This window comes from Schistocerca cancellata, chromosome 3 (assembly GCF_023864275.1).
Source record: "Schistocerca cancellata isolate TAMUIC-IGC-003103 chromosome 3, iqSchCanc2.1, whole genome shotgun sequence".
In the NCBI taxonomy this organism is placed as follows: domain Eukaryota; kingdom Metazoa; phylum Arthropoda; class Insecta; order Orthoptera; family Acrididae; genus Schistocerca; species Schistocerca cancellata.
In genome coordinates, this window is record NC_064628.1 from 567,299,822 (window position 1) to 567,326,898 (window position 27,077).

The 27,077-nt window shown below is 42.0% G+C and overlaps 1 protein-coding gene across 1 annotated transcript in view; it reads left to right on the plus strand.

Annotated features, from left to right (window-relative positions):
- Positions 1-27,077, plus strand: part of LOC126176434 (neuropeptide Y receptor type 2-like) — a 412,320-nt gene that overhangs the window by 290,567 nt on the left and 94,676 nt on the right. Inside the window, exon 3 of the mRNA XM_049923590.1 lies at positions 13,143-13,371. Coding sequence (XP_049779547.1) covers positions 13,143-13,371 — 229 coding nt within the window. The remainder of the gene's footprint in view (positions 1-13,142; positions 13,372-27,077) is intronic.

Consider the following 27,077-nt stretch of genomic DNA (forward strand, 5'->3'; position numbering starts at 1 on the left):
TGGCAATCTAGCAAATCGTTTAAATCTTACACTCTATATTTACATACTGTACAAATTACCCATTCTGTGGTATTAATCAATCCTAGGTTGGTACAATTTCAAGTCTACAATGTTCCGTATACCTAATAGTTTTCCAGAGCTTGGATACTCTAAGCAATAAGCATTTGTGTGAGGTGCACCAATGACTTTATATGGTCCATTATAAAGAAACTTAAATTTAGAGATTTCATTGTCTATCTCGCTGGATTTCTCATGAGCTTTTACAAGTACTAAGTCTCTGATTGCAAACTTAGTAAAACGCGCTTTAGCGTCATGACGACGTATGCAAGCATCGGCTTTTAGCTTCATTATTTTGGCAAACGATCTTTTTTCACACCAATAGTCGGTTTGTCTGGAAACACGCTCTTATTCCTCATTATTACTTCATACAGGCCTCGTCCTTGTTTGTGTGTTACATTTGACACACCGTCTACAATACTTTCCAATTCACTTTGTACACTGTTGTCAATGCCGAGATTCCTCACATTACAGTAGTTCAAATTCATACCTACGTCAATACCATCTGGCCTGTTAACAACGTGTATAGGCTGGTATTGCCTATGCACTCTGTCTAATGCCTCGTCAAAACTAACTACTATTGTTTTATCTTGTGACGTACATGTCAAAGTTTTGCTTTCGCAATTAATCACTACACGGTACTTTAATAGACAATCTAACCCGATAATTACTTCCGTAGTTAAGTCTGGCATGACGACAAACTCTTGTTCAAATCGTGCCCCACATATCTCGAAGTTGACAAAAATCTGTTTTGTGACCGGTTTACTAGCCTTCCCAGTAGCACCGATAATTTTCACTCCTGTTACTGGCATAACTACGACGCCAGGTCTGTCTTTCAGTAACTCAAATATTTTCCCAGATACAGCACTCAATTCTGCACCGGTGTCAATCAACACGTTTAGCTGTAGGTCGTGCATATTAACAGACACTACTATCTGTCTACACTTTTCCTCGACTGTTTCTTTATTTTCCCACAGTAAATCCTCGTCTATATCCAGGTCATTCCAGAAAAAAACCATCTGCTTTTGATGCTAAATCCGGCTTATCTGGCGGCATTTTTAGCCTCTGTTCGCATACAGTTTTGATTTCAACACGTTTGTCCTGAGGCTTAGTCTGTAGCTTCGCCTCCAATACCGAAACCTTTTCCTGTAACTCGTCAACTAGTGAGTGTTCTTTGCTATCAGTTCACTAACTGTCGCCTTCGTTGATTCCTCTTTGGCCAGATTGATCTCATCTACCAATCTACCTGGAGAAATGTGCCCAGTAGTATCTGAAATTACTTCCTCTGGATCTGCGCAACCCACACTGCTACCGTCTGACCGTATAACGTCAGCTTTAACCTCATACACGCTGTAATCTACGTGCTTTTCTACCAATCGTGTCAGGCTATCACTAAAATTTTCGCAATCTTTCTCCTTAATGCTCTCGCAATGTTTAAACTAGAGGTTTGCGTCGGATGGGTCGGCTACTTCTACCACTGTAGCTTTCGGTAAAGTCTGCCGGTTAGGGCCAGAACATTCCGTTACTACTTCAACATCCAACTCCTGCGGGACGAAACACGACGAATCTAACTCGTGCTCCCCATTAACATCAACTATTTCTAGTAAAGTCTGCCGGTTAGGGCCAGAACTTTCTATCACTTCACAAATACTATCTTCCTGTGGGACGAGACGCGCCAAATCCTAAATATAGTAGCCAGCTATGAATACCTTAACTGAACTTTGAAATTAAAGCAGTGAAATCGAATGATGCTGGCGTCTGAATTTCAACGACACTCGGGTTCATTCCGGAAAAGGAAGGGACCCTGTTTGGTAAAGCAATTGGGACAATGAGCAACAAACGTTCATGCTATGTTGCTGTAATTTTGTGATGCAACAATTTTAAAAGTTTGAAAAGCTGATGTCTGCCATACAGTTCTAAAACTTTACGTGCTTCCAGTCTTCCTTGTTGGTTGATTGAAGGTTTGAAGCCGTCGATCGAGGAGGTGGCGACAGTCACTCATTGTCGGTCGTCGCTGTTGCAGAAGCTGGATGTTGGCGCGCCTTCCTCTCGACACGGTGACCAGACGAAACGGGCTCTTGATGTGCGCCAGCTAATGCTTCCCGTCCACGACACTGTGTCAGAAACTATCATCGCAAGTCGAGCGCAATTACATGCTGCCAAACCCCGAAAGCGCGGCAACTCGCGGGAGCTTCACACAACACACCTGCTCCACTGCAGCACCCCAGCCAGACTCCCTCTGCTCTGCCCGCGCTCCACGAGGCAGAGTAAACACTACCAAAGATCCTAAACACTTTGGTTCTCCACACGACCTATCGATGTAATCGTTCGATAGCATAGTTCTCCCTAGGCAAGACCCAGCGAAAAAATACAAACAATATTTACAAAACAAACCAATTATACATCGACATAAATGCATACATATACAAATAGTAAAACAATTACAATATACAAAGACACAGAAAAGTCATATCTTCAGGTAATAAAATAAGGAAAAAAAATTGCAGTGCAATAGATGGAAATAGGAGGATATGCATCCGGCGTTACACATCCTTAAGAGTATTTCCTGCAGGAGTATAAATCACGCTATTCGTTCAGCCACTCCTTCCGTCTTATGACTTTATACTCCTGTTTCTCCATGAAGACCTTTATACCGTCCAATACTTTGATCACTAGAGACAATTGATGAGGTTGAAGAGAGATACTATTCATAGGAACTGTTGTGTCACGAATGAAGCTCTAAAATTCACCATTCGCATTTTCCGTTTGCTAACAATGTTTCCCCACTAATCTTTCTTTCTAAGATTTTACATCAGGCCAGTGAAGTCAGATCAAAGATAGCAAGTTCATAGAGTTCCTTCGAGTAAACAATACATGCAACCGAAACTGGTGCTGTTTACATTATGAAATTTAGAAACACAATTATAAGTGTACGAATTTAGCATAATACTTGTCTTTCCCCCTGTGTCGTGGGACCAGCATCACACGACTTTCCTGACTCAGTCTGTCCCTCCAAATCGGCAATTGTTTGTGGCATTATTATTGTTTTCTTTTATGCTATAATTTTGGTTTTATTGTATTCAACTGATACTTTGGCATCCTACGTGGCATGAAGAAAACCAATGACCACCGCAAGTAGGTGAAGTCGTTGAATTGGTATTGAGTTGGCTTGCTTGTCTGAAGCAACTATTCAGTCTCGTCACATGGCCGAACAGGTTTATGGAAAGTATGCAAAAATTGAGGGCAATTCAAATTAGCAACAATTTATGATAATTTATTAAAATTTGCATTACGCTAGCGATCCCAGCAATGCTTTGCATCTTATAAATATATGTGGGAAATGTATGTACGTCCTTATCTCCTTTTGCCTCCTCTTTGTTATCTCCTCTTCCCTCTGTTTGTCCATCTTCTCTTCTTCCCCCCCTCTCTTTATTCATATTCTCCTCCTCCCTCTCTCACTGTTCCTCCCCAGTCTCTCTTCATATCCTTCTCACCCCTCTCTCTATCCTCATCCCCCTTCCCCTCATTCATTTTTTCCAACTCCCGCTCTCTGTCCATCTCCTCTTCCCATGTCTCTCTCCCTGACCTTGAGCCTTGTTTATTTTTAATGAAAACGAAACCTCGATCGGGAAATGAAGTTACGTAAAATGAACAGGTAAATCGATTGGGATCATTAACATAATTATTACATGAGAGACCTCTCCAGCTTCTGAATTTGTAAAGATCATAGCTTCAGTGACAGAATATCTCACAAACTGTGAACGGGTAGAACTGGAAAGTTACAGATGATTCAGATTGCGTAGTAGTACTGTAATCATTAGTGAATAAGTAATAAACATAACATTCCTGTGTCCTCTTCAAACTGGCTACGATGCACATAACAGAAGATAACACAGTTGTGTATAAAATTTTTGTTTAAAGTTATGTTCAAAGGTAAAGAATATATGGGAAAGAATTAGTCTAAAGGTCGTAGACATGCCGAGAGTGCAGACGATGCGGGGCAATGTTGGTTACTTGTGCTGATCTAATTTAAACACTGGTCTAGGATTGAACCCAGAGTGTGATGACTAATGTAACTTTTAGTCCTGAATCCAGGATATTATGACTAATATACCTTGTAGAAACTGCAATTGGGTTCTTTTGCGCCGCAACTATGGGGACTCAAGATGCGCTCTTGAGGCACACGGTCCGACCGGTGATATATACTGACTGAATAAAGCCATGAGAGTGCCTTTAACCAGGTTTGGTGGTTAGATGTTCATTTGACAAATATTTGTGTGATGTTGGATAAAAGCATAAAAGATTCCTTATTGTGTGCACCCTCTGTAGCGTCCGACCATAACCACGTTGCGACTCAGTGTAGACTAGTGTTGCTTCCCCGTATTTTGGATGCTGCACTCATACTTCTCCTATTGGCATTTAGCCGAGGCATTCGGCCGTACCGTGCCCAAAAACCTGAGTGAGGCGAAGACCGGTCGTGGTAATGTACATCGTCTGGGGACGAGGCCGATGTCCACTTCTGACTGGGCGTCGTTGCTTACAGCAGCTGGACCACAGTAACGGTAGAGAGTGACCGTTGGGTGTAAGTGTACATCTCCACGACTACTGGCGGCATGAGGGTCATGCGAGTCAGTAAAAAAAGTTCCGTCTATACATGCATGCATGCAACACGGCTTCATTTAGTTTCTGTACCATGTTGTGACATCATTAATAGTTGGGACTCTCTACATTCGGAAAAAATCATGTACACAATTTCGAAAATATCAAGAACTGATATGTACGAGAATTATCGCACAGTAAGTTTCACAGTTCATGCGCCCATGTTGCTGACAAGCAAAATATGTGAAAGAAAAAAATGGGAGTAAGCTATAGTGAAAGATGGATAATATAAAATATGTACAAGAACCATGACGGAATAATGACATTAGATAGACCAAGGACGAAGTACTGGGATTAAGAAGAGTGTTAGAGATGCAGTCTGGCTTCCCTGCTGTTCAGTACATAAATCGAAGACGCAGTGACGAGAAAAAAAAGGTGAATCAAGAGTAGGATTAAAATCGAATTGGTAGTCTGAAGAAAGGAAAAAGTCCAAAACCTCCTTTTGTGGGGAAACGCGAAGAGCTTTTTCTTTAGTTACTATTAATTTTGTCTTCACCAAACAGTTATGTGATATTCTTTACATCATATCTCAGTACCTTGTGAAAATGAATTGGGTAGTCCTAAAGGAGGCTCATGATATTAAAAACTGAGGATTTTTTCTTTCACTCAAACTGCTTATGAATCAGGCATTAAAACTTCTGATTACAACATCAGAAATAGTAATATTTGCACAAAACTTTCATAATAAGTGACAGAAGGGAAATTTCTATAATTCTCGCACTTCGTGCGGCACACTTGACACCTCTGCGTTTTTTCTAGTGGGGATTCGTAAAAGTCATGGTTTATAAAGACGCTCAAACTACACCTGAAGATATGCGAGAGAGAATTGTCAGAACCATGTGCTTCGATAAATGCCGATGTGATAAGGAATAGCACTCTGTCCATGATAATAAGATTACAGCACTGTGTTTATACCAGTGGTCATCACTTCGAACACCTTCTGTAAATGGACGTTCATGCTGCCTTTTTGACCTTCGTTGACCTTCGAAGACTTTACTGTTACACATCATTAGATTCGTCTTGATAGCCGCTATCAGAAAATATGGCATCCCACATAAAAAAAAACGAAGTTGACCTTCATATCTCTGACACGACCCCACCTAGAAACAAAAAACCAACGCCATATTATGGCCCCCTTTGCCCCTTGCAACTTTTGTCCTACAAACATTTCAGCTCCCATCGATAGTTTGTGACTCACCCTGTATACATTGCATGAGATAAAGTGCTGTAGAATGCTTCCAATGAAACAGTGATTGGTATGTGTGGGATAAATCTCTAACCGTAACAGAAAAATTCCATTCAAACTACACATAAAATTTATTCCATGTAGATAATTAGAAAAGTCATACATTTACCTAAAAAACATAATAGTTGCTGGTACCTACTTTGGATAATCTCATGGGCTTTTAAATCCTTGGATACTCATAAAATGAAATAATATAATGCCAGGGAAAACACACATGCCGTACACATCCACCCTAACGTTAAGCAGAAGGAGGAAAAGAAACCAGAAGAATGCACTACGAACACATACAGTCGGCAAAGGTTTGTTCCAACAGTCGAACGTTTTATGATGAACCTGAAAATTCGTGCTGTAGAGCTACGTAGAAATTACGTCATAAATGTTATTCACGTCAAAATTAGAGACTCGGTAATTTAGAAAAATACGGATGAATCTAACATGGCTCAGAAAAGAACCACGTGGATCAAGTCACATTAAGACAGAGCAAGGGAAAATATAAAAATTCTGAAAATCGTTTATCCCGGTGAAACAATTGCCCACGAAAGATAATTACCGGAAAGTAATTCGAAGAAGAAACCGATTCAAACAACTGAAAGCTCTCCAAAGTTTATACTAGCACGTGGGATAGAACAAACAAAGACACTTATACTAACAGACAGAAATTACAGTATAGATATGAAACTAATGAGAGAAAAGAGTCAAGAAATTAACAAACTCTCATGCACGTTCACACTGAGGTGAGACGAAGCATAACTCATACATTGCACTCCCACATTCGTAGATTAGATTACTTTAGATGTACTTTCGGTTGCTATTGATTCATAGTGTGGAGATCCTTTGGGACGTGGAACATGTTAGAAAATAAGAATACACAATAAATATTCACAGAATAAGAATATAAAAGCCAATGCTACCTCCACAGATACCAAACAAAATTGTCCTTTGTGGATATGGAACAGAAAAAGAACTCTAAGAGTATTTGCATTTAAAAGGATATATAACCCGTCACCAAATATTAAATGTTAAATACACTTAGATGAAATGATAATTCTCAGGCTACTGTAGCTACGCATTATCAAATAAAAATACATATTTTACAGCATTTATTTACAGTGATAGCATTACTGCACAAAATTTGTGCATAAGTCAGATTGCACGCTATATTCACAGTATGTGATATTATCAATAAAATACATGCATGAGTTGTTCTGGCCTGAAATTCATCAGTGTAGTAGAAGAAATTGCCCACCAATAAATCCTTTAGACTCTCTCAAAATGATCTTTATTGCTGAAACTTCCTGGTAGATGAAAACTGTGTGCCCGACCGAGACTCGAACTCGGGACCTTTGCCTTTCGCGGGCAAGTGCTCTACCATCTGAGCTACCGAAGCACGACTCACGACCGGTACTCACAGCTTTACTTCTGCCAGTACCTCGTCTCCTACCTTCCAAACTTTACAGAAGCTCTCCTGCGAACCTAGCAGAACTAGCACTCCTGAAAGAAAGGATATTGCGGAGACATGGCTTAGCCACAGTTGCTAGTTAAACTTTTTTATGGCTGCTGGCATGTTATTGAAAATATGTATCGCTCAATAGGGGACATCTTTCTGAATCGAATTAAGTGAATTTAACTCTTTGTGAAAGCTATTCTTATTTTTATTATTCATTCCATAAACTGAACTGTTGATATGAAGAAGGATGTACATTTTAATGACAGACTTCATTAAGGAATAAATATATTGGGAAGCAGTGCCTTAAACAGCTCTCTGCAAGAAGTTCTTGAGTATTCTCCATGTTTTTGAACAAGTAAGACTTTCGTTTGGCCAGATGAGTTACCCCAGAAAATAATCCAGTATGACATTTTGGAATGAATGTCAGGATCGTGCGCTAGCTTTTTTGTTTTATATCACCTATGGCTGACAACATTCGCATACAAATAGAAATTTATTAAGAGCTTCAGCAGTTCAGTGGTATTCTCCTCCCAGTTAAATCTGTTATCAAGCTGTAATCCAAGGTATTTAACGCTGTCAACTTCTTTTATCAGCTTGTCGTCGTATTTTGGCATATACTGGCAGGAAAGTTTTACAAGTTCAGAACTGGGTACAGTATGATTCTTCATGGTACACTGACAGTGGATTGGTAAGGACCCATTGAATAATGACCTTGAAAATTTCATTAGCTGACCTCTCTGAGAGTATTCTTAATTTATTATTTACTGCAATGTTTGTATCATCGGCAAACAAAGCAAACTTGGCGTCTGTTAATGTTACTGATGAAAGATCATTGAGACACATAAGAAAATGTAAGAGGCTTAGAGACGGAATCTTGGGGGATACCAGATGTTACTGGCTCCCAGGTGGACACCTGTTTCTTTCCTACTGACACCCTTTGTTGGGGTTGGAGATATACGATTTGAGCCATCTTGTAGCAATTCCTGTTTCACCGCAATATTATAATTTACTTAAACTGTAATTGTAATTTATGCTGTCAAATCCCTTTGATAGATAAAAAACGTACCACTAGCCTGTAATTTATTGTCTAATGAATTAAGTACAGTCTCACCATATCTCAGTATCGGAATCCTTTAAAAATCTGAACTGTGACTTGCACAATATTTTATTTGTGGTCACATGTTAAGGAGACAAATGTATATTACCTTCTCCAAAATATTTTAGAGGTATACCAGTAAAATCGAGCAATTACAAAAACTCTACCACGATCTATACTGAATAAAATTTTCCTCGTCATTATTAAGAACTGTAAAAGAAATGGGTTAATACTTCAGGTAGACTGAAACTTATGCAAACTCAGTTACCTTCCAAAATTACTGCAAACGAGCTCCCACGAAGAGCCTGACTCACCACAATCCCTGGAACGAGTGAAGAGCATCCAAGCAAAATCTGGGTCCACACAGTTAGTGGGAGTTGTCAGACAGACAGCTTTTCGCACGATACCAGCTTAAACGAAAAAGCGCGTCAACCGTAAGGAAGTAAACGTCTTTGCCTCAATTTAAGACTATGCAAGAGTTGGTAGGGTGCCACAGTAGCAGGCGAAAAGTTTGCCAGTTACCGAACACTATCAAAATCCAGTGCACAGACGCATTCATCCTCACTGTTTCTTCCAAAGAGGGGAGTAATGGGAAAGAATGATAGGCGTACAGCATTAAGACATCACAAGTGTGGGGAAGGTAGAGAAAACACGGATACTTCATAAAACGATATACCTGCGTGTAAACCAGATTCAGAAGAAACTTGATTTCAGAGAATGTATAAAGTTTTAGCAGATAAGGACGTACTCAGCTGCTGACTCTTTCTTCCGATATGGTTTACTAAATGTACTGAAAGTGAAAGGGACTAAGGCTAGGGATTCTGTAGTTGCCTACAGGTTATATACCTACTTATGTTCCCGCATTGTGCTAGAAAAAGACATGATTCCACAAAAAAACGAAAATGACCCTAACGGAGCCGTTGTGAATTTATATACTAATTTCGTATATGAAGAATAGGATGTAGTTCCACACAATGAATATAAAGGCCTGAAAGCGTTTTATTATTTCACTATTTCATGTTTCTAAACGATTTGTGCTTCTATGTTGCTTGCGGTAGATTTCTGTAAGACGACTGCGTATTTGATATGAATCAGATTGTAAGCTCAGGCCATTATGAAGGGGTCAAGTATTGAACATTTTTTTCTTTCTTCATACAATCTTTGAAGTGCTCTCTCGAACTGGAAAACTGCTCAAGTTGCTCGAAGGATCGACTTGGTGCAGGAAGACTCTTCTCCAGTGAGTTCATTTTGTATCACGCCGATTGGTATCGCTGGATGCAGCGATGACCGTTGTGTGATGTATTGGGACTTGTGGCATTTTCCTATAATTTTGTCAGCTGGAAATTTCCCGTATTGCTGTTTGCAAACTTGCTCTGACTTTCTTCGCACAATTTTCTAGAAGATGACTCATAAGTCCATTTCATCGCAGATGGCTTCAGTCTACTGGCTTATGGTCCAATCATACGTGATTTTCTGGTAACTTAGGTTCTATTTTCAGAATAAGAGATGTAGATTCCTAGACGATGGTTATGTGGGGCTAATTGTGGTGTTTAGTTTCCGAACTTGGTAAAGCCTTTATTATACAGTAGATCTTCGGGGCTATTCGGTATTACCGAGGAATCTTCACTTCTTCTTGAATGCCGAAGACATATGTGAGCATCTCTAGGACAGTCTTTGTTCACTTTTATCTGCATTCCGTAGATACACGAAATTGGCATGTGTATTACCGGATTTCGGTACCGGTACTGTTTTTGAGGATGCCGTTCCGTCCCCACACTATGATCCACGGTACTGAATATCTGCACCAAAACTGTCTGCGTTTTGGGTCGTGGGTACCAGCCCGGTATTCACATAGTTGGATATAGGAAACTGCCTAAAAACGACATCAGGCTGAACCGTACAACAGTCATAGGGGTTAATTCGGCAGGCGGATTCAATGTATTCGCAATTGCAAAGATGGACAACAACCAGCTGTATAAGTGAATTATGACAGTCAAAATCTGTGCAATGCCGGGACTCGAAACCAGATTTCCCGCTTTAAGTGAGCGGTCGCATTAACAGATTAGCTATCCGTGCACGACATACGGCAAGACTCCAACATCCATAGGCCGTTGTTCCTGCGTCACAAATCGTACTCGTACATACTTTATGTAATCCCCATACAGTGGGGACCATTTTAATTGAAAGTCGCTGGCTGTAATCGACGAATAAATACCATGCTACAGTGCCATTGTTAGTAGAAAGAACTATGCAATTTTCCTTCGGACAGACAAGCATATATGACTGAAAGTTAGGACGTTCTTTTTAACACCACAGACACTGCAGTGTGGCATCCATTAGGCGGTCGGCTCGACTGAACGAATTACATAAGCGGAGTACTATCTCGCGCGGCTAACTGGACGGATGAGCTTTTCTGAGACAACGAAATACAGAATCTGGAGAGCCTCTCAAATACAGCAAATGCGCAGCCTCTTTCCGTAAATATCTGGTTTAAAGGCTATGGCTCAGTCACGTAAATTTAATTCATCACTGACTCTAAAAGGGAGGCCGCGTTCTACAAAATTCCAAGAACGCCGTCCAGTACCTCGTTCACGAGAAATTTGACTGGATATGATTCGCTACTATTGTACAAAAAAGGCTTTTAATTCACACTGTCCTATACCAAATACGTTTCCATGTATCTGACTCCTTCCTTCGTACGTGTAAATACTTTATTTCTTTGAGGAAACTGCTTCTAATCTTAGTTTTGTACCTGTGCTTTGTATTACTTTTAAGAAACGATGGTTTATCGACAGGGTCAAAATTTGTACTTTATGTGTTCTAATTTCCTTAAGAATTGAATCATTTATATTTAAAGATTAAAACGTCTGCAAGTATCGTCATGCTAACAACAAATGATGGGAAACTAGATGGCTCATGGAACGTACAAAATGAGTTAGCCAATGTGGGAACTAATCGATATGTACTTTCAAAAGCTGAACAAATACTATTGATTCGGTTTCTTAGCTATAATGGGTAACAGTTACAGATCCTTGAATTCTATAGCAACCAGTTGCCGTATATTCTATGTTCTATCTCAATTTCACAATAATACATTACTCATGAATCATCTCAGTAAAGTAATTTGGGTTTATTGTTCTATCTTCGTCATCTGAAATGGTTGTATTATGAGGGGCCTTCAATAGGTAATGCGTGAAATTTTTTTATCGTCCAGTTTAGGTTGAAGAAATGTGGAAATTTTTGTGGAATATTCCCGCATCAGCGCCTATAGTTTCATGAAGTTCCAGTAGGAGACAGGGCCATACATAACTTTCAACATGGCGTCTCCAACGGAGGTACGTTCCAAGTGGCAAACTGAGTTTTTTTTGGCGGAAAACCAGACCATCACAGATACTCATAGGAGCTTGCAGAATTATATGGAGACCAGGCAGTGAACTAAAGCACTGTGAATCGTTGGCGAGGATTCTGTCATAACCGCAACAAGGTCGCACAAACCTGTTCAATTTCCTCCGTGCTGGTCGGCTGCATGCGGCTGATATCCACGCAGTGTAGGGACGTGCGAAAACTCTCATTCGAGGTGATAACAGTCAAACACCTCACTGCTCAAGTGGACGGATCTGTTAGTGGTGTTGACAGGAGCGTCCACCATATGAGTTAGGCAAATGTGCGCGCCCGTTCTTTTCCCTCTGCCTAATAGAAGATCAAAAAGAGCAACGAAAGGCCATGTATGCTGAATTTCTTGCATGTTACGAGACTGCTCTTGACAATTTTTTGTAGAATATCGTCAAAAGCAATGAAACATGGACACATCACCTCTAACCGAAGAAGCAGCAGTACGTGGAGAGGGGCTACACCACTTCTCCTCCGAAGAAAAAGTTCAAAGCCATACTTTCAGCTGTTAATGTGATGGCAGCGTTCTTGTGGCAGTCTGAAAGGGTTATTTTGTTTGATTTCCTCTCTCCTGGTGACACTTTGAAGTGTGTTGTGCTGCCCTCAGGAAATTGAGGAAATGATTTCAGCGTGTTCGTCACCACAAAATGCAAACGAACTTCTCCAAGACAACGCAAGACCTCACACTACTCTGCGCACCCGAGAGGAGTCCTCAAAACTTCACTGGACACTGGAGGGGGGGGGGGGGGACTGTGGTTTCTTATCCACTCTACAGCTCGGATCTCGCAGCTTCCGACATCCATCTTTGGGCAAATAAACGCTGCACTGCGTGGCATGCTGTACATGGATGATGGGAGGTTACTGATGCATCAGGACGCTGACTCCGACGTCGACCATAAGAGTCGTACCATGCAGGAACATAGGCCCTTTCACTAAGGTGGCATAATGACATAGCATTGAAGGGAGATTCTGTTGAAAGATATGATTTTCTAGTCAAAATTGTGAGGAATAATACAATGTGTTGGAATTATGAATTAAACTAACCTGCTTTCTTAAGAAAAGGATTATATCAATTATTGAAAGCCTCTTGTACATTGCGGCAGTAATAATGGATCATGATTTATGTCTATTAGAAAGAATAACGATATAAATACGTTCGCAACGGATATTGCAACAAAACTTTTCCTGACAGGAGCGTGGTTAACAGATTCCCACAATGTGGTTTCTGGGTATTGTGTCGTTTGCAGGCGGGAGTGGACGATGGGAGCGCTGCTGTGCAAGCTGGTGCCGGCGCTGCAGGGCGCCAACATCATGGTCTCGGTGGGCACCATCACGGTGATCGCGCTGGACCGCTACTTCACCATCGTGCGGCACTCCGCCGCCCACCCCACAGACAGCCGGCCACGGGTCATCCTCTCCATCGTGCTCACATGGCTGCTCGCCGTCGTCGCCATCACGCCCATCCTCTTCTTCCAGGTGGGCCGCGCTCCCTGCTCCTGAGATCTCCACGCGTCCAAAACGTACGCGCGGGGCTGTAATATACTTAGGAAATACACACATATTGCCGTTGTTCTCGTCTACAGTCCGAAGACTGATTCGGTGCTGGTCTTTCTGCTAGTCCACGCTGTGTAAGCCTCTACAACTATTCATAACTACACAAACCTACATCCGTTTGAAATGCATACAATATTAAAACCATGGTTGCCCTCTGCAGTTTTTAAGTCCCACATTTCTCTCCATGGCCAAACTGACCATTCTTTCACGTTTCAGAATGTGCCCTGTCAACCGATCTCTTCTTTTACTGAAGCTGTGGCATGAATTTCTTGTGTCTCCAAGTCTCTTCATTTGTAAGTCGATTCCTTAGCGTTCTTGTATAGCACGTCATCCTGATATCTTTATGTCTCTTCTGGTCTGAATTTGTCGTTCACGTTTCACTTCCACGTAAAGTAACAGTCTACACAAGTACTTTCAGAAGAGACTTCCTCACACTTAAATTTAAGTTTTTCAGAAATGCTTATGCTGCCATACTCAGTCTGCCTTTTATATCCACCCAACCTCGGCCATCACTTACTCTCAGATGCGCGGGGTAGTCGCGTGGTCTAGGGCTTCTCATCACGGTCCGCGCGGCTTTCCCCGTCGGAGGTTCGAGTCCTCCCTCGGCCATGGGTGTGTGTGTATCTTCTTTAGCGTAAGTTAATTTAGGTTAGATTAAGCAGTGCGTAAGCTTAGGGACCGATGACTGCTGTAGTTTGCTCTCATAAGACTTCACCACAAATTTCCAAGTTATTCTCATACACAAATAACAGAAGTCATATTTTATTTTGAGTGTCTCATAACCTAATCTAACTCCCTTAGTATCACCTGATTTAATTCGAATACATTCTGTTACCTTTGTTTTACTGCTGTTTAGAATCATATTATAATCTCTCATGAAGGCGCTATTGATTTCATTCAATTATTTTTCCAAGTGCTTTCCCTTACATGACTGAATTACAGGGCGATCATCAAACTTTAGAAATTGTATTATTTTTCTAGAACTTTAAGTCCCCTTCCAAATTTCTCCTTGCTTTTCTTCACAACTTACGCATTACACAGACTGAATATGATAACACTGGGGAAGCTTTCGACAATGTTGACTGGATATACATTCAATTGCACAAATGGAAGTGGTCACATGCTGCACTTGAAAATTAAATCAGTAATCTGGCAATTACTGCGAAGTAGTTATTGTTAACAGAAAAGCTGGTGAAAAGGTATCTTTCTTTAAATTATTTGGCTCTTTTGAGAATTCCTAGGAGACATAAATCTGTAGAAGTTTAAACACATTATCCGAATAACGATGAATGGACCGGTTGAAAGCAAACCAGTTTAAAATTAACTTCATCGATATCACAGCGCATTCTCAACCTCAGAGCATCCATATTACTGCTAGTGAATACAGCACGATCAGTATTTGAATCGCGCAGTACGAGTTAAGATCTATCCAAGTTTTTAGCTAACATTGCTCAATGTGGTCAAATTTTTTTAGGCGGAAAATGACGACGTCTGCTTGCAATTCGTAGATTCCGGCAACACGAATATCTCAGAGAGGTGTGACGGACCGAACGAGGTGGCGCAGTTACTAGCACACTGGATTCGCATTCGGGAGATCGACGTTTCAAACCCACGTCCTGCCATCCTGATTACGGTTTTCGTGATATCCCTAAATCACTTCAGACGTATGCTGGGATCGATCCTTTGAAAGGGCATAGCCTACTTCCTTCCCCATCCCTCCCCAGTCCGAGGAGAACGATGGCCTCGCTCTTTGGTCCATTCCCCCAAATCAAACCACCACCAAAGGTGCGACGGCAGCCCGTTTTGGAATCTGTTCATGCTCGCATTTCTACAGACATCTCCAGACTCCTCGATTACAAGAACACCCTTATTTTCGCTATAATATTATACCATTTTAGCTGTACTTCCTGATATCAAGCACCAGGCAGCATCCTACCGATCACTCACCCAACATAGTTCTGAAGACGTTGACTGGGAATTATTTCTTTACAAAAACGAAACTTTAGCTAAGTGGAGCCTGCTCTAGACAGCTCAATAACTATAAACAAACAACCATTACAACCTCGTGATAAAATAGGTGAATTTAGAAAGTCATTCGGTTAACGAACGCGGTATGTGACCGGTATTTGCAACTCCCTCACACTGCTAGATATTTATCCGGAATGCGTAAGGTATTCTGTCTATGTTTCACGTCAGGGGCACCGTTATATATCCACTGAGTTAAAGGCGATGACTGATTGACAAAGATGACAAACAGTAGTAAATCGTATGCTTAGTGATGTCGTAAGAAATGTACACTAGCTTTTTATACCTCTATTCTTACGCTATCCGCTAGAAATGATGTCTATGATTTGGAATCAGGTCCTCCCATTCAGTCACATACATGCGCCGGATCATAGCCACAAGTGAATCATACCTCTTGTGCTCTCATATCTCGAAACGAGTCACCTTTCTCGAACTTATCTGCTACAGTAAAAGTCCAACATGATCTTAGTCAGTCCCTACACATGTTGCAACTGCTTCCATTTCTACAGCTTTGCGCATGAGATCGTGCCATTTTAAGCCGCAACTGAGCAGAAGTAGGACAAAGTCATATCCACCATCTCCTGCAGTCCTTCTAGAAACAGAGCGAACTGAGTTACTACGACGGGACCGTATTTTGACCATTCGGCGGAAATGCGCGCATTGTGGTGCGTTCCCAAACTACATACAAGTATTACAGATCCATGTGCATTCAAATCTATAAGCCCAACATCCTATCATTGTTATTCTCTGCCCCCCAAAGAAAATTAATAACTACAGAAGTTCAAATAACTTCATCCGATGTAGAACTCACATAGACGCCATTACTCACGCGATGACGAGACAGACAGAGAGAGAGAGAGAGTGAGAGAGAGAGAGAGAGTGAGAGAGAGATTCCGCAATGCTTTCCAGAACAGCATAGTGTGCAGCCCTCCAGGCATTCCTAACAGCATACTTCGCCCCTGAATTTACCCCTCAAACTGCTGCTGCTACTGCTCCCTGTGTCGAACAAACCTATTAAATACACACTTATTGATACACTACAGAGGGTAGTTTAAAGATCCATCATCTCTACTCAAGGAGAATGATCGTATCCCACGTACTATACTGTAAATCACAAGATACGCCCACTGTGGCCCAAATTAGTTGTTTGAAACACTGTTTTCTACCGCGCTTTGTACACTGCCAAACACACTTACAACATAAGGAAACTAGAAGGGTTTGGCAGTGTTGTGGAGAATTTCCAAACAACCGTGCCAAAGTCTTTCATGACCTCTACATTTAAGTTCATATGTGGTGGTGACGGAACCGATGATAACTCGACGTTCCATTTCGAGTTATTCGTAATTTTGCACTCATGTACGCGATCGCTGTTTAGCTGCTAGCAACCCCCAGAAGTTGTCTCCCACCCACAAAACTTCTCCCGAAAATCAAACAAGCTATGTCACTCAGTCATTAAGTGGTAGCCGATGAGCGGATGTGATGGAAAAGACATCTTAGATTTACTGCAATATTAAGCAACAGACTTTATAGTGCGAAGAATTTTTCTCTAAGTTCACCACCGGCCACTGATGTGACAGCATGGCCCCCCAATTTCAGCACCACAGCTAAACGGCCCCTATTACATCGTTTTGCGAGTATGATTGCGAATATGGGTAGATTACTGTGCGGTGAGTGCATTCATTGTTAACTCTCGAACACATACATGATCAAAGTACATCAGACGTCGCTCTACATATTTGTAACACTTCGAGCATAGTGTTTAATTTACGATCTATGTCTCAGCGTATGAAAGTCACAGAGCATTCTCACCGTCTTGGGGTAAAAGACCAATCTCACACAGTCACTGACCAACAAACCCTGCAACATCGTTAAAGAATTAATCTCCAAGCGATCAGAAGAAGAGCGCTACACTCCACGTCTCGTCAAAGAATATAGCTGTCCTAGTCCCAGCCCATCCAAGTGCACGAGATTTCTCGAGATGTTACCATGTCGAGGAGATTAGCACTACTTATCGATGTATAGTAACAGATATCAAAGTGCCGTAATGTAATAGCATACAGTTAAGAAGAACAAGAAAAGACTTATTTTTATACGCGATAGAGTCCGAGAAGAATTGTGTTGGACACATTTTTACCTAAATCAACGATGCTATGAACTCTAAATTATTGTTCTAGAGTAAAACTACAATGTTCTGCACTTAAAAACTGGCTATAATCTTAGCAAGCTCCACTTAGCTAAATTTTCGTTTATGTAAATAGATAATTCACAGTCTACATATTCAGAATTATGTTGGGTGAGTGATCGGTAGGATGCTGCCCGGTGCTTGACATCGAGAAGTACAGCTAAATTGGTATAATATTATTACGAAAATATTGGTGTTCTTGTAATCAACGAGTCTGGAGATGTCTGTAGAAATGTGAGCATGAAAGCGGAAGCTGTAACGTGTTTGTGCCACGGGGGGCGCCCCTCTCCATGCACATCAGTTCTGAGAGTGACTTTGGTTCACTAATTTAAAGTGGGTGATTTAATATGGCGAGGGATATAAATTGCATGTTTACTAGATCGAGATGGTACTCGGTGATGTATTCCCTGGTTGGAGATCAGTTTGACATTCCAATTTTACTGCAAGTCTGGTATGTTCTTGATGACCTGTAGACAACACTTCGATGTTTAGTTGTCAGTTCAAAATGGTCATCAGCGTAAAACAGTTTATTACTGTTGAGTGTAGCGTTTGTAGAAAGAAAGAACAGGATGGCAGTGCTTCCCTAGGACTAGGGGAGCATCGTGACATATAGGCAGTGTCAGTGTAGACATAAGTTAATTATTTCGTGTGCTGTACAGATATAAAAGATAAATGAGCTCTTTGTGTGGAATGTACCTATATTGCACTTTAAAGTTAGTGTTGCTTGCACTATGTGAACTGTGTATATATTGCATTGTAAAGTTTGTATTGTTTATGTTGTGGGATGACTAGCGAGGACGTATAGATTGAGTACATGGATAACGGTGAGCGAATTTTTACATGGAAAATTATATGGGCTATTGATAGTGAATCGCATTCGTCAAGTGGAGACATTAACTGTACATTGTCCCGTGTCAGACAGTAGCAGCAATCGTAATATTTAATTTTAGTTACACTGGTAATTATCTTCGTCTCTTCCAACATTCTTGTGAATCTGGTACGTATTTGATAATGTGTAGGCAATTTTGTGTGTTTAACTGACAGTGCAATTTAGCGATCTGTGCAAAATAAGCACAGAAAGCGTCGGAAAGAAAAAGAGAATCGTGCTTCGATGCAGGCTGCATCACTAATTCGGCAGTTAAATTCGATAACAGAGAATCAGAATGCTCGATTGATTGTGGCGGGAAAGTTTCTGTACGTTGAGAAATGGAACCGTATCATGTTAGGATCATTGGGGAGAGTGGATTACATGTTATTTTCGTAAACAGATTCTGTTATGGAAAGAATTTCCGTGCACACAACCTGAGACATATAGAAAGCGAGAGTAAGCGAGCGTTAACTATTTATGGGGCATTATTCAATTTTCGAGAGGTTGCCCTGGGTTGTGAGGTAAGAATAATGTTGAGAACATTTTAGGTTGCGAGTCATCACGCAGACGTTTCACGACGAGACGAAAGCCGTGCTGGGTAGTTAATTATGGTTGAACGTGTGTGTGTGTGACAACACACCCTGCCTTCAGTGGCAGAGGCAATGGGCACCTGGAGATGCCTGGCATGTGAGACTGGCGTGAGCGATGCTTGGAATGCAACTTTCACCGGTGTTCAACGACACGCGTGGGACCCGAGATGCGGCTGCCTCTCTTCGCGGTAGTATGCAGCTAAGCGCAGTGAAGCGTGAGTCAAATGTGATGTAGGGTCCGTTAGAATCGCTAAAGAGAAAGCAGGTTCTGCTATTGTGGAACGGAATTCTGCATCAAATTCGCTGGACCGCAGTTGAAGTGAGGGTGTAGAGGAACGCGGAACGCGTGCGGATCTGCTTGGAGTGCGCTCTCTGTAAATAAACGTCTGGTCATTAAAGGCGTCTAAATACAACTTTGGCCTGCGTTCGGCCGCAGTTCGGGGTTGCGCTCCCGCCCGATCATATCAGCACGTGTGTGTGGGGGAACACGTATTTGGATAGAAATTTCTCAGGTGTTACGTATGAATGGGAGCTGCCGTCATCTCATGCTTGGGGAAGCCGAGCAGGGGCTGTGCACGGTTTGACATCTGAGTGATATGTTACTTATCGCTACCTCCTGTGTACTGAATGGAGAGGGGGGCTCAGGATCGTTCTTGCGCACGTTGACTGCAGTGTTTCGGGAGCGCGTCTGTATTCCTTGATATGCGCTATTTGAACAGTTTACGAGTATACATCACTGTGCTGTATTATTTAGGAACAGTTTGCAGGTCTGTTCTGAAATTGTTTTGGAAAATTCGGAGTAGTTTGGCTATTTGGACGTAAATGTTTTGCATTATTTATAAGTGGTTTTCATGTCTGTAGGCTGTGCGATGCGTTATTTTTGATGGTTTACAATATGCAAGTGTGTGTGTAGAGCATAATAAATGAGTTATGAAGGAGTGGTTTCCTGGTCAGTATGCTGTGGGACATGTAAGTGCCTGTGTTTTGTGGTACATATACTCCATCCCTAAACAAAGTTCATTCATTCCTCCATCTATGAACCTAGTGAAGGCTGACTCCTTATACCAGAAACCCCTAGGTATAGTTACCATCCCGGAGGCTTAGGTTAGTGGTGGTAAGCTTCGTTTGAGACAATTTTCTTAGGTTGGTGGCGAAAGCGCTAGTCACGTTTCTTTACAACCAAGAATTCAAACTCACCGCTGGTTTCTACGAAAAGGTGGTGGTCAGGTGGCTGAGGTTAGTACAAGTGTCCTTTCTTTCCCCCAATTTTCTTAGGTTGGTAGAAAATGCGCAAGTGCCCTTTCTTTACTGGCAGAATTCAAACTCGGCGCCAGTTCCTGGGAAGAGGTGGCGGTCTGTACATTGGAATGTAGTTGAAACTAAATAGTTGAAAGTGTAGTGAACACCTTTTCTTACCGATATGAGTTGTTATTTTTTTCTATATGGGGATTTGAGTTGTGGACTTTATGTTAGATTGACTTGCGGAGGTAGAAAGCGATGGCTCACGCATACGCGCATGTGTTTTTGCGACGATCTTGGATTAGGTAATCGGGGCATGAGGGTTGAATAACTAGACTTGCTTGATCAGTTAACGTGAAACGACCCCTTAGAAAAATTAATGAATTACTCTCCTGATAAACCTCTTACATTATCTGATCTTCAAACAGCTGAGCAGAACTGAATGTACTCAGACATTTCTCTCATTACTTATTCTGAACAACACTAAACTGACACACAATATTTTTAGCGCAACGCAATCTGACTTTCAATAATCTATACATAAGAATGGACCTGACTAACCATAACCTATACCTTTCATGAATCACTTACCTCACAAAAATCTTCGTTACTCGAACTACTGCAATACAGCGAGCGCCACTACTGCCAGCTAAATAAAAGATTCAAACTACTGAAGGCACTAACTACTGATAGGCATAGTTAGCAAAAGAAAGATTTTGATAGAGAACAAACAATGTATTTACCTTAATAGTGTACAAGAGTCATAATATATATAGCAGTTCATGACATCCAGTCTTACAAATTTACTGTCTCTGATGGACACACGTCCAGATCATCCGCTCTCAAAACTCCGCAATATCTCTCCCCACATCCACCACTGCTGGCGGCTCACCTCTAACTGCGCAACGCTACGCGCTGTTAACAGCCAACTGCCCAACACTACAATAGCGAATATTACAACAATGCCAACCAGCCACAGACTGCACATAGCACAGTCAGTGAGTTTCATATAGAGCGCTACGTGGCGTTACCAACATCAAAACCTAAACAGCCTACTTACAAACTTAGCGAGAGCGTTCTTTGTCGAGCAAGCCACGTGGTGGACTGGCGGTTGTGTGACATCAGGGTAGATTCCATTGTCCAGCAAAACAACTTTTTCGCCTTCCGACCGAGGTTTGTGACATGAGCAGTCGCTGGAGGGTAGCCTCCTCTGCTTGCGACGATTGGTACTAAGTCAGTTGGAGTCTTGATCTTGTGGTGAGCGCTGTTGGTGCCATATCGATGATGTGTACTAAGTCAGTTGGAGCATAAGTGATGACGGTACTGCCTGAAATAAAGTCCTCTGTCCCTTTTCGCCAATCGAGAGGAAGTGACTTGGGTAGGTACAATTGTACTTTATTTGACGTGATTTTCATAGCCTAGCAGCGAAAACATAAGTGAACGACAAAAGTCAAACTTGAGGAGAATTCGTAGGATGAGGTGTACTTAGGTTACCGGATATGACCAAATTGGCCTATTTCAGACGATTTTTTTTGTAGGTGTGACCGATTACCGTGTTGGAATTTGAACTTGTGACCAACTTTTCTATAGAGGCTTAGGTTAGTGGTTCAAATGGTTCAAATGGCTCTGAGCAATATAGGACTTAACTTCTAAGGTCATCAGTCCCCTAGAACTTAGAACTAATTAAACCTAACTAACCTAAGGACATCTCACACATCCATGCACGAAGCAGGATTCGAACCTGCGACCATAGCGGTAGCGTGGTTCCAGACTGTAGCCCCTAGAACCGCTCGGTCACCCCGGCCAGCTTAGGTTAGTGCACGTAACCCAATTGGCCTATTTCCTTAGGGTCGACGCATTATCCTGTTGGAATTTGAATGTCCCGCCAATTTTTTCTGGAGGGTTAGGTTAGTGAAGGTAGCCCAATTGACCTATCTTAACGCCAAAATTCAAACTTGCCGCCAAAATCCGCCATTCTTGGATGACATCATGCGCTGTTACCAAGTCTACACGCCGCCATCTTGGATGAATTCATCGCCGCCATGTTGAATAAATTTGGCAACAACGGAATGTGGGGCCCTACATAATTCGTCCCACTACTCAGGTGATCGTTCCAGCAAGCATTTGGAAACGATTGGCTGATAATTGGACCGTTTAGAAATGTATTTCGGAATAGTAGGTGAACTTCATGAGTGATGTGCGGCGGGGCCCCATCTTGCATGAACACAGTTGAGTTCAATGTGTCTCTCTCCTGTAGGGCGGCTATGACATGCTATCGAAGCGTATTGCAGTAACGCTGGCCTGTCACATTGCATGTCTTTGGTCTTGATCGCCAACGTGTTCAAAAAATAATGGGCCAATACTGCAGTGAAGCCACACTATCCTTTGACACGTTCACCACTTATAGGAATTTCATGCAAAGAGACTGGAGGTGAAAATCCCCGTCGGCCGGTGTTGTCGAGCGGTTCTACGCGCTACAGTCTGGAACCGAGCGACCGCTACGGTCGCAGCTTCGAATCCTTCCTCGGGCATAGGTGTGTGCGATGTCCTTAGGTTAGTTAGGTTTAAGTAGTTCTACGTTCTAGGGGACTGATGACCTCAGAAGTTAAGTCACATAGTGCTGAGAGCCATTTGAACCATTTTTTTTAAATCCCCACACTCGGCAATTCTGTGTGTTCACCTTACCCGTCAGAGAAATATAAGATTCGTCTGTCCATAGGACGGTCCAGGGCCAGCCCTCGTCAAATTAAATCCTTGCGAAAATATGGAGAGCGGAGTACTGTGGTGCAAGCTGCTGTACGATATGGACTTAGTACGGTTCGAAGCACCTTCGGTATAATGGACCACGGGATATTTAACTGACGTGACGCAGCACGCGCACTGCCTGACGATCGGGAATCGCGCGCGGCAACAGCGATTTCGACAACCACTTCTGGTGCAACCGGCCGTCGGCTTCCTCCCGTCACGACGCCCAGTTTTCCAGTTGATTCGAACTTCTTCATTATGCTGCGCACAGCAGTTGAAGAAAGAGGATCCTTCCATTTTTTCGCCGGTGGTACTCTCGAAGAGCAGCTGCAGCATTACTGTTGTTTTCATAAAAGAGCATCCTTTGGCCCAAGCTCATGTTGACATGTCAACAAGAGCACTGCGGCCGGTCAGGTGTGTGGGACTATGAATCAAGATGACTAATCGCAACACCTTTTGGCGTAGTTGGAAGTGGACGGTGGCGCTGTGACGCATGTAAGTCATACACCCATACTCTGGACATTAATGCTACCGATTTTGGTACTTGTGCGGTAACTATTTTCCGTGTTATAACGTGTTAAGTAGGAAAAGTTGAATTATAGCCACCTGCAATTCATTTACATGTTGTCAGAACTGCTCCATAGTGTAAAATCGCCACATCACGTAATAGGAATCGAAACTTCAGAGATGTTCTTTCCAGTGATATGAAATGTGCGTACTGCTTTTCATATCTTGGACTTTTCATTCTTTCATCTTCTGAAGCGCTGAATTCACTTATGATTAACGCTGTAGAATGCAAAATGTGCTGTAAAGTAGAGTACGTGTCCTGTGGAACAGCGTTGTGTATTAAATTTCTTTTTAATGAGAGAAATGAAAGGAAACGCAGGCATGGGTCGTAGTGTTTGAGTAGTATATACTCCTACAACCTGGTTCACTTCGGAAGACGTCAATACGTGACCCGTACGGATATATTAGTGATCTCCTGTTATGCTGATGGATGTTTATTGTTGCCCACTTTATTGTGCAAGTTCGCGGTGTTATATAGAATTCAAAACAAGTGCTCCTAGTCTTAACAGTTGCTTACTAGCATTTATTTAAGGAAAGCTATTTACAAACTGTACCTCAACTACTACAACTTTTCAATATGACCATTTCTTTGAAAGAAACCTTTCTCTACCGGTTGTCTTAGCTTGGTGAATCTTCCGTATTGTATTGTCACGATCCATGAAACACTTTTATCCCTAACATTCCTTCCACAGTTGCATTGGATGTCGTCATAGGAACTTCTGGATCCACTGCGTACTGCCGACATACGGGTCGGACTTCGGATAGCCAAATAAAAGCAATGAAATGTTGCACGATCGACAGATATAAATCTTACAAAGATAAAACCATCTTGTCGATTATATAGAGCTCCACTAGATATCTCATGAAGTTCCAATGCTCCTTCTTTTCAGTTAACATGGTCCCTAAGTTTCAACAAAAACAATGACTTAGTTACAGCCGGCCGGGGTGGCCCAGCGGTTCTAGGCGCTACAGTCTGGAACCACGCGACCGCTACGGTCGCAGGTTCGAATCCTGCCTCGGGCATGGATGTGTGTGATGTCGTTAGGTTAGTTACGTTTAAGTAGTTCTGAGTTCTAGGGGACTGATGACCTCAGAAGTGGAGTCCCACAGTGCTCACAGCCATTTGAACCATTTTGAACTTAGTGAAGTTTTAGTACGCATTGCCTCAGCCGTTCACACTGATTTTCACAGTATTTTTGTCGTTCTCCGATGTTGGACGTGTCAGTCAACACGACTGAGCAGAACAACGCTCACCTGTAGAGATTTTTAACGCAGCTCTGGACGAAACGTTGCGAAGCCTGACCATTCAACTCAGAAGATTCACCAGCAACGTATGTTTCAATCTGAGCGAAGTGATATCACGTGGTAGCTTGTATTTCCATTCCTCAGCTGTAACGTCTGTCAGTATCCTGTTACGACAGTGGTTGTTGCAGTCACCTGATACGACAAAGGTCTCGAGAGAGAAGATTCCTGTCGCTGAGTAACAAATTACTTAAAGTTGTTTTAAAAAAATTCCACTCCCAACAAAAGATTTCGAAGCTTGTCAGCAGACATGAATTTTCTTCAAAGCCTGTTCCTATCTTCCGTAGCACAGAAGAACATTAAGTGGAAACGCACGCCTCAATCTCCTTACAACTGAGACCTCACTTTAAATTTGGTTTTGTTTCTTTCGTGTCCGATGCAACAACGGCTTTACATAACTTTCTGACTAAATCAGTTACTGCATTGGCTCTCTTCCTCTTGTGAGTAACATCTGTCCGAGGAATTAATTTGTTCATTTAACACAGGATACTCCTGTTCAGCGCATGCGAGGAAGTAACGACGGGAATAAATTCGAAGTTCACATTTTTCGTCTCCGATGGTAGTCATACCCTTACAGTTATCACCCGAAAAAATAGAGGTACGTTATTAAGTCAGTGCTGTTTGCAATACAAGCACTTGTATACAACCCCGATATGCATGAGAGAGGCCTCAAGAAGTTATGCAACACATTTTTTCCTCTCCATATTTCGAGTGACAAGCTGCCAAATATTTTGTGGGTCGTCGTGGAATACTACCGATTCAGCCCCTATAGGTTCATGAAGTTCCGATGGGTAGCAGCGCTATACTTAGCCTTAAAAAATAGAGTTTGTAATGGAAGTGAGTTCCAAGCCGAGAGTTGTCATTGAATTTCTTTTAGCGGAAAACTATAGCATCGCAGATATTATATTCATACGCGTTTGCCGAATGTCTCAAGTGACCTGTCAGTGAAGAAAAGCAAGGTGAACCGCTGTGCAAAGCTTCTGTCATCATCGCAACAGAGTCGCGCATACCTGCCTGATCTTCCGCGTGCTGGCCGGCCGCACAAAGCTGTGACACCTGCAGTATTGGAATGTGTGGACACTCTCATTCGAGGTGCTCGACGGATCTTAGTTCAACACCTCACTGCTCAACTGGACATGTCTGTTGCCGGTAAAGCCATGGCGACGGTCTTCTGCGGTTTACAAGTAGTTAGTCCGTTTTATGTCCGGTGCAACTTTCATCTGTGAAGTGTACCATAATACTGTCAGATAACTGAAGAAAAGACTTCGGAGCGCTCGTCGTCACAAAAATGCAAAGGAACTTTTCCTTACCCATGACGACGCAAGGCCTCACTCGAGTCTGCGCATCCGAAAGGAACTCAGCAAACTTCGTATCACGCCCCCCCCATATGCGAAAACAAAGAGGAGCAGTGCATTAATGAAATGGAGATATTTTGCGCCATATGAGTTTGGTTCGTGCGTGCTGGTGCACTAAGACATGTACCATGCAAACAAAACAAAGTTAGTTTAACTAGATAAACAATGTTTTTGACCTTGTTTCACAATTTTATTATTACTGTTATTGCACAACCTAGGTTTCGGGTTATAAGGCCATTTTCAAGTACATTAATGATTCCCAGAGTTGATAAGGCACAGATAAACATGATGACAAGGAAAAGATAATCATCTTAACTTCTTAAGATATCGATCCATACCTTAATGTACAATTACGTCAATAACCATTTTTTAACAAATTGCATACATAATTACACATTCAGCACTACAATGGAAAGACTAAAGTTATGCATTATCCAATAACTTTTTAACCTAAATGGACTGGTGTCCAATGTTTTGCTTCTATCCTGTGGTTGTGATCTCATCTAAAAGAGGTGAATAATTGAATTGGGTTTGCTCATTTAATAATAGGTGTGGGATATAAACATTTGTTTTTTATGAAATTTTCTGGCAGATTAAAACTGTGTGCTGGACCGAGACTCGAACTCGGGACCTTTGCCTTAGGCGGGCAACTGTTCTACCATCTGAACTACCCAAGCACGCTTTAATTCCACCTGTACCTCGTCTCCTACCTTCCAAACTTCACAGAAACTCTCCTGCGAAACTTACAGGACTAG